Below are 8,960 nucleotides of genomic sequence, written 5' to 3' on the forward strand. Positions count from 1 at the left end.
CACCACTGTACAAAAGTTCTGACTCTTAATTTCCCTTTTTTCCTGCCTTTTCCTGTCATTTACAGTTCTGGCTCCTCCAGCAGGCCACCAGGAGCTGATTCTACACACAAAGTCCCAGTTGTTATGTTGGAGCCCATTAGAATTAAACAGGAGTCAAATGCACCAAATGAGAACTTCGATTTCCCAATTGTTGTAGTGAAGCAAGAAACCGATGAGGAACCCCGACCTCGGAATGTAATAGTAACACCTATAAAGATCTCCTTTCTTCTTGGAGGGTATTTTGTATTTATGGGGAGTAAAATAATCTACTCGTGTTCTGTTGGGAGCTTTTCAGGGGAAAACTAAAAAAGCTGAAGAAGGGGAAGAGGTGAAATTCAAAATCAGACTAGCCCTCCTGCCAGTTAACTGTCGTGATCAGACTACTTTTATCCATTGAAAATCTGGGAAGATGGGGAATAGCTTGCAGAGATCGAATTTTCAGGTGCTGCTAGGAAATGTTTCTAATCATAGTGCAGTAATTTACATAAATAAGATTGCTAGATTTTTGGGCCATCAAAGATTAGTTTTTTATTAGTGGAGCAGTAAATATCCTTTCATAGCTGGTTTCTTGTGTTCAGTTGTCTGATGTTATAGTTATGTTAGTAATTTTTGCATGCATGTTGCAAGCTGTATGGCTCCTTGCATATAAATTTGTTAGTTGGGTTAGTTTACTTGTTGTTAGGGCCATGTAAATTTGAATAAATATTATGGTCTGGCTTTCTTTGTTTCTTCCTACAGTCCATACTTACTTCATTGCTGTTGGATGGAAGTCATAATTCCACTTCTGATGAAGCTGTCTTAAGAACAGATGCACCAGACAGCACTGATGATCAACCAGGGGTCCTGCAGGAGAACACATTCAGTGGGAAAATGGGATGGATAGGACCCTCCCATGTTGGGGAGGGCAGAAAAGAGGACGATCCAAATGAAGATTGGTGTGCTGTATGTCAAAATGGAGGGGAGCTCCTTTGCTGTGAGAAGTGTCCCAAAGTATTCCATCTTTCTTGTCATGTCCCTTCATTGATGAGCTTTCCAAGGTAATTATGACCCCTTCAATTCCACCTAAAATTGCACTAAAAGACACAAGCTTTGTCTTGTGAAACCCAGGATAAGAAGTTTCAGTCTCAAAGGAAGCAATGTCTTCTTCAAAGTCTTGAATCCGGAAGTTTTATTAATTAGCGAAAATTGGAATTTACAGTGAAACTTCAATTGTATTTTTTTCTACAAATTCTGTAATAAAACTCTTAACTTATTTGACAATTAAGCAAGATCACTTACATCTAGGGCGTGAATTATTAAAAGTGGGACACAGAATTACCAATCTGTCATAAAATGTTTTAAGGGTGAGAGAAAATACTTAACATTTCTTAATAATAAAGAATAAAAATTTTTAAAAAAGGAAAAATTAACAAATGTCTACAGGAAAAATCTGAAGTAGTAGAGTAATAAGTATATCACTTACTCTAGTGCTAAATATGGCTACACTGAGCATGGGATGTGTAGTGACTGACATCTTATAGTAACATCTCGACCAGTGTTGAAACAAGCATTAAGTTTCTTTATTGGCTGTTACAAAACCATTACTCAGTTTCTTGACTTTCAAAATACAGTCTTAACTAGCATATACCAGTGTTTGCTTCTGGAATTAGTGTCTTTGATTAAAATAAATGGCATTTTGCAATGTCCCAACTTGGAAATGTCATGCAATAAGCTTGTTTGTGTTAAAGGATAAAAACATTGGTCATAACATGCTCATTGTTTAATGCTTTTGTAAATATTAGTTTTTTTGATTAAATGTCAGCATAGTTTGCTGGTGGAAAACATTTGAATAGCAACTTAGGTTAGCACATTGATCACCTCTGTGCTACTCTGAACAAGTGAGTGTGTCTAAAACGTCACTTGAAATGCCACGTAAAAATGTTTCACTTTTAAAACTTCACATTGCAGGGGTTTTTTTGTTAAACTGGTGCTATGTTACAGCTTTGTTCCATAAGCAAGACCTAGTGAAGTTACAGTAAACACTTAAACTAATAAATATTTGTACCATTCTGACAAGAAAAAAAAGTCTTCAAGAAGGCAGAAAACTATGTATTACAAGACTTTTTTTCTAGTGAAATTAAATATTCAACAATAAGTCTTTAAAATGTCTCTTTTTTACTGGATTGTTGAGGGGAAGCTGAGGTGATGATGTCTGAGGGCGAGTGAGCCAAAAACCACTTCAATGACAGGTGCATATTACTACGAGTACATTGTGTTACTGTGTTCAGAGCATGGTTAGCTGAGGTTTCCTCCTGACTTTAGATGTATCAACTTTCTGTTCCCACCTTTATGGGGTTACTTTTTTTTTGCAACTGTAACTGTACTGAACAAACTTTAGTCTCTTAGCATTAGTTCCTTCAAACACACAAAATAATTTCTTTATTATTATGTCAGCAGTGACAGTCTGCTTCTTTCATGATTGCTTTTCGTTCTTGCTTTAGGTGGATAGGGCAGTTTCATAGGTTCATACAGTCACAGAATGGTTCAAGTTGGAAGGGACCTTTATAGGCCACCGAGTCCAACCTCCCTACCATGAACAGGTTGCTCAGAGCCCCACCCAACTTGACCTTGTTTCCAGGAATGGGGCCTCTACCATCTCTCTCAGCAACCTGCGCCAGTGTTTCACAACCCTCACTGAAAAAATTTTTTTTCCTTGTTTGTAATCTGAATCTACCCTCTTTTAGTTTAAAGCAATGGTCCCATATAGATTCACAAGGTTGCTGCATCTTTTTGTCCTTCATTCCAACCTACCACACTCTTCCTGATTCTTGGATATTCTAATGCATCAGTCCTTTATCCCTAATCTATTTATTGTTTTCTTGTGTCAAAAGATCTTTAGGTTATGGCCTTTATGAACTTTTGTATATCTGCCATATCATTTCTGTGATGCAAGTCCAGGCATAGAGGTGACAGTGTCATAAATAATTCTGGGAAGTTCAGACAGTAGAAGATGAATGTCTCCTGGTAGTAAAATGCTTATTATTCACCAGTGTGTGCTAAAACTGGCAGATGGCAAAAATCTTTGGATGACTCTGAATAAAAAAGATTTTTTTTTTTTTAATTTGGAAAGTCTCCTGCCTTACTATCAAAATGAAATAAAAGGTGCTGCAGAAATTATTTCCCATTTTCAAAGATATTATAACATACCTCTGAGTAAATACACACAGTTAGATTATTTTTATTGTGTATTCTGTCATCTGTGTAACAATTCAGCCCTCTTGTGGTTACCTGCAAGCATGCAAGTTCCTTCATTTGTGGAGAACTGTATTAAAAACATAGACCCTTCATAGGTTTTTCAAAACTTTGAGGTTCATAAATTGTGTTAGGAAATCAGTGAACATAGCTTCCAGAACTGATTATATAGTAATCTTATGCTATCCTTTAAATCTCCACTGTTTTCTTAGACCAACTGATAAAATCATGGACATCTGAAGGTTTTAGGGAGTAAAATATTTCCAGTTTTACAAAAAATCTTGTCTAGGGTAATCCATATAGATTAGTAATATGTTATAGATCAAGCTTGTAGAGAATATCTCGTTCTCACCATGTCACACTGACATGTTTTGTTCTGTTCAGCCCATACGATTCCTTCAGTCTCTCTAGTTAAGAAAAGGGCTCTTAATAGTCCTTTGCTTGAACCCTTTGAGCTTGAGTGAAAAATTTCAATACTGACAAAGGTAGATATCTGCTGTCTATTAAGATAAACCATCTTTCTGTTAGGACACCATTAATGACACTGGTACCACTAAAAAGGAAAAAAAAAAGTTGTAATAAAGCATTTTTGCCAGCAGTCTCTGCTTTTTGTAGTGTTTTAAAAGCCAACAACAACAAAACAACACATGACACAGAAAAAAACCCACCCAACAAATGAGGATCTTACCCAGAAATATGTGGAAAGTCTTTTGTCAGGGGTGTGCTACCTCACTAAGGTCAATGTGTCTCTTTGTCTTCTTTAGTGGGGAGTGGATTTGTACATTCTGTCGGGATTTGTCCAAGCCAGAAGTTGAATATGACTGTGATAAACCTACTCACAGCTCTGAAAAAAGAAAATTGGAAGACACTGTGGGTTTGGCACCAATAGACCGTAGGGTAAGGATAAAATTATTATTTATAAAGTTTTTAAGCTGAAGCAGTTTTGAGTTGTGCTAGAAACTTTCATCAGTATTTTACCTGGTTTCAGTTGATGACTTATGTAAATACACTGAAATTAGTATTTTATTCGGGGTCTTAAAAACCATTTATTGCAGAGTGGTAGAGAGAAGACTCTCGGTCAGGTGTGAGAAGTATGGTACAGATTATATGGATGATTATGATTAGATTTATTGCTAATACAGTGTCTAAATATTGCCAGTGCAGTATAGAATATAAGCAGGTCTAAAGGGTTATAACATAAGCAGGTTTGGTTGGAAATATGCAGATTTACAGCCTTTGACCTTGCAGAAAGCACAATTACAGAGCAGCAAAGCACCTATGGAGCTGCTTCAGGATTTTATCTCTATATATGATCTTAGTACTTTTACTCACCTGTCCAGAAGTGAGTGTTCCCCATCTTAGGGATGTATGTACCCTGCAGGCATTGTGCTGGGGTGGGATCCATCTGGAAGCTGCCTGCAACCTTGGGAGATCAGTTTGCCCAGTTGGTCCAGTCTCCAGCAGCATGTTATACCCTTTTGCAGGCTGATGTGTACCAAAGTCAATCACAATCATCACAACTCCCCCATCTCTGGAATGCATTAATTATGTGAGCATCCAGACAGCTCCTCCTGCAATTCCCACCTGGTGTTCTTATCTTAGGGCAAATCACATTACCCATCAGGACACAGTGGGGACACAGTGGGTGTGTGGAGGACATACTCCAAGACCTGACTGTCTGTCACACCATTATTTACATGTGCTCAATTTTTGGTTTGAGTTAAATGTAAGTTATTATTCTGATAAGGGATCAGCAAGCATAAAATCACACAAAACTGTTTTTAGAATCTCTTTCAAGGCTTAAGATCTAGTGTAATATATTTGTACACACAAAGAGGAAGGGGGAATACTGAGCATCTGTTCTGTATTTTCTTTGGTTTGTGATTGTAGTATAAACCATGTAGGATTCTCAAATTACTTGGGCATTTATTTTTTTTTTACAGAAATGTGAAAGACTGCTGCTATACCTCTACTGTCATGAAATGAGTCTTGCCTTTCAAGATCCAGTTCCTCCCACAGTATGTACCTCACTTATTTCTGTGTTAGTAGCAAATTTACCATGTTTTTAGTGGCATTTTTATGTCCTATTACAGTCCATTATCAGAAGTCAAGTTCCCCAGACACCAAGTGTATTAAATGTGTTTAATTTTATTAAGACTATCTGAAGGGGGAAGTTGAAAGTTGAAGGGGATTTACAAGTAAAATTCCACAATAACCGATTTTACTTAATACTTCAAAAACAGATTAAAAAAGTAAGTTCTGACCCTGTCTGCTAATATCATGTGCTGAGTGATATCACTAAAAAGGTGAATTGCAATATATTTGGGTTTTTAAATACCACCTGATGTTGAGAATTAGGGTACTCCGTAGTACTAATATGAAATTGAATTTCTTATTATTAGCTTGAAATTTATTAGTTTAAAATGGTAAACAATACCTGGGTGCGTTAGAAGTCTAAGGACACACAGAAGAGTTACCAGTGTGATTAGATGAAAAGATGTTCTTTAAGATAAGCCAGTGGGAGAAGAATTCAGTAAGTAATATGCTCCTATGCAGCCTTTATTTCATTTGAATAGGAATTCTGAAGAACAAATCAGAGAATTTAATAATAAGAAATGGCACAAGAGATTAATTGATTAATCATATGATGGTCATGTGTTACTAAATTGAGGTATTACAACATTTCTCTTAAAATGTGAATCTAGTTAGGAAAAAAGTATAAAAATATTACCATTGGATTTCATATCTTATTTTCTAATTTCTAATTCTTTCTAAAGAAGAAATAAGTCTTAGTCCTACAACCACAGTTTAAGTGTCAAAATCATTGATATCTCTGAAATTTACTGCCATTTCAAAGGACATATTTCATGACCAAACCTCATTTTAAACAACTCATTTACCATCTCCATTTTAGTGTGGATTATTTGACTAGCTTATTTGACTACATCTAAAAATAATGTCCAGACCAAGTCATTTGCTGTATAATATGTAGTCGTTGTAGGTGGAAGTTATGTTTATTTCTCTTTGATTTTAAAATGAGCATTGCAAGGAGTATATTTTAGCCAGCAAAACTGTCATAAGTCACTGTCATTCCAGAAACTGTCTGCATGTCTGCATGTATGTTAAAAGTATAATTCTTGTATCTCAGGGTTGTACTTTGAAGATGAGACTAAAACCCTGCCCACTCCCTCAGATCTAGAGGTTTATAAAATAATAAGTAATGAAGGTGACTGCATTTGGTAAAATTTTTTTTCTCCGTTTAGGTTCCTGATTACTACAAAATAATCAAAAAGCCTATGGACTTGTCAACCATCAAGAGAAGACTTGAAGTGACCAGTTCATTCTACACAAAGCCAGAAGATTTTGTGGCTGATTTCAGACTGATTTTCCAAAACTGTGCTGAATTTAATGAGGTTAGAAAACTAGATACTGTATCAGGTTTTGTAGCTTTAGTTCTTTCAGGAAAACTCTAATGGGGGTAGAACTTGCAATGCAAGAATTTATTGTATTAAACTTACTTTGACAATGGGACTGCAGTGAAAATATAGATCACATTGAACACTGCTTTGGTGTTAGATGATTATGCAGTGGAGATCTTTCCACAGAAGGAAGGAGGATTGTAACAAACATGCTAGCTGAATGGCAGGATAGCAGGTAAAGAAAAGGACAGTTCCCACAATGGTGGGCATTTGATTTAAAAATTGGTTTAATCCTCCTTGCCGCAGATCTTAGATTCAGTGGGATTTTCATTCTGGGAGCTCTGAACTCACCCATATGATTTCAAGTTACATGTTGAGTGATTGTTATTATTATCCTGTGCTGCATGTAAGGGAACATGTGGAACATGTGGTGAAAAAGGGTTGTGGGTACTGAGTGGACCACAAAATGAGAGAGAATTACACTGGGAATAAAGGCTGCTCTAAGTGGCCTCAGTGGAGTTCTCATCAAGTGACCCCTTATAGCTGGGAATAATTCCTGCCATGGTGATCTCTGCTTCAGGAAACTGATGAGCTGTGGTGGCTCTGGATGACTTTAGGACTGCGTAATCTTCCATGTTACAGTCCTTGTCTACCAAGTAATATTATCACCATTATTAAAAACCGTCTGTAAGCTAGAGAAATTCTAACACCCTGAAGACATACCTACATATTTCACAGCATAGCACAACTTATTCCCCCCCCCCACGCCCCTCAGTTAGGTTTTAAGAGGTTTTAGAATCTCTTCAAATAGCTTTTAGAACCCAGGCAAGTATGGCTTTTGTGACTGGCTTCTTTGGTAATCCCTCAGAGAAAAAGGTCCTTGAGGGTGTCAGCTGAAAGATTTATGCTCATGCTGTTTTGCAGACTTGTGCTCTTTGGGACCATGTGTTCCACAGGTGCCATTCTTGCTTGCTGATTGATGTTTTCTGTAGTTTTTGCCTCAAAGACCTGATGTGAGTATAAAGCTATTTCATGATGCACTGATGTTGTTAATTCACCCAACAGCCTGATTCAGAAGTGGCCGATGCCGGCATGAAACTTGAAGCGTACTTTGAAGAACTTCTAAGAAACCTTTATCCTGAGAGGAAGTTCCCTGTACAACCCAATGTCCCGAGTGAAAAAGATAATACAGAACTCACTGATGACTCAGATGATGACTTTGTACAACCCCGGAAGAAACGCCTCAAAGGAGAAGACCGTCAGTTGCTTAAATGAGCCACATGCGTTACTGCGAAAAGTTTTTTAAAAACTGAGAATATTTATCACTGTTACCACTGTTTTGACTTGTAGGTTTGTGAATATTTACCAGACTTTCTACCCCTTGTCTGAAACAGAAATCTGTGGAGATCAAGGCATGTGAAGAGGTTCTCTGAAGTTCAAAACTTTCATCTCTTTTCTGGAGCAGCGCAGAAATTGCCATTTTTGTGGGATGACAGCTGTTTAACTTTGCTTTGAGGAAGAAATTTGTCTAGAATTGAACTTCAAAACATCACATGAGTTTAACATGTGGCTTTCTGAATTTCAAGAAAATATGATCTCACTGGACTTTTAATTTTACCAAAGGCATGTGGCTGGCCATAATTTGATCTCTTTGTACTGTATTTAACACAAGCCATGAAAAAGGATGGTGTAATGTTATTGTCCTGCAGTACTGATTGGTACAGTGAAAGTGTAGTTGCCCCCAAAGAACTTATTGGGAATTTTAAAATGTAAGGGGGGGGGTTGTATTAAAAATAACTTTTGAAAAAAGGAAGAAAAGGAACTTGTTTGAGAGTTTTTAATGGAAGAAGTAAAGGACAGAATACTTCGGTTTGCGCCATTTTTCTCACCACCAGCAAGAAACAATGGTATTGCTGTACTGTTTTGTTTAACAGGTGTCTCAAGTGTGATGTACCTCTGTTTAATAAAGTTGGTGGGAAAGTTTGTTTGCAACTATCACTCAGTCTTTGTGTATGTTTAAAGAGGGGGGAAAAAATCATCCTTTGTGTCCACAAGTTCTTGTTCTTTCTCCAAATTTATAAGTATGTTGTTGTCAAAATGCAACCATTGTTGTAACCAGTGGAAGTAACCATCGTTACTTACTTGGGAGTACACAAGTTTGAAGGGAAAGATACTGCTCTTCAGCCCTTCATCTGTCCCTGTAACAATCACCAGAAGATGAGTATGAATTACCTTATTTTGTTCTGTTACTTCCCAGAAGCTCTGACAACA

At 37.0% G+C, this 8,960-nt stretch overlaps 1 protein-coding gene across 1 annotated transcript in view; it reads left to right on the forward strand.

Annotated features, from left to right (window-relative positions):
* The window catches only part of TRIM24 (tripartite motif containing 24), a 58,451-nt gene extending 49,764 nt beyond the window's left edge, over positions 1 to 8,687 (forward strand). Inside the window, exons 14-19 of the mRNA XM_027654400.1 lie at positions 66 to 234; positions 778 to 1,076; positions 4,035 to 4,167; positions 5,214 to 5,288; positions 6,534 to 6,683; positions 7,755 to 8,687. Coding sequence (XP_027510201.1) covers positions 66 to 234; positions 778 to 1,076; positions 4,035 to 4,167; positions 5,214 to 5,288; positions 6,534 to 6,683; positions 7,755 to 7,964 — 1,036 coding nt within the window. The 3' untranslated portion in view covers positions 7,965 to 8,687. The remainder of the gene's footprint in view (positions 1 to 65; positions 235 to 777; positions 1,077 to 4,034; positions 4,168 to 5,213; positions 5,289 to 6,533; positions 6,684 to 7,754) is intronic.
* The last annotated feature ends 273 nt before the right edge of the window (positions 8,688 to 8,960 follow it).

Source organism: Corapipo altera, unplaced genomic scaffold, assembly GCF_003945725.1.
Source record: "Corapipo altera isolate COAL_440 unplaced genomic scaffold, ASM394572v1 1, whole genome shotgun sequence".
Lineage (NCBI taxonomy): Eukaryota > Metazoa > Chordata > Aves > Passeriformes > Pipridae > Corapipo > Corapipo altera.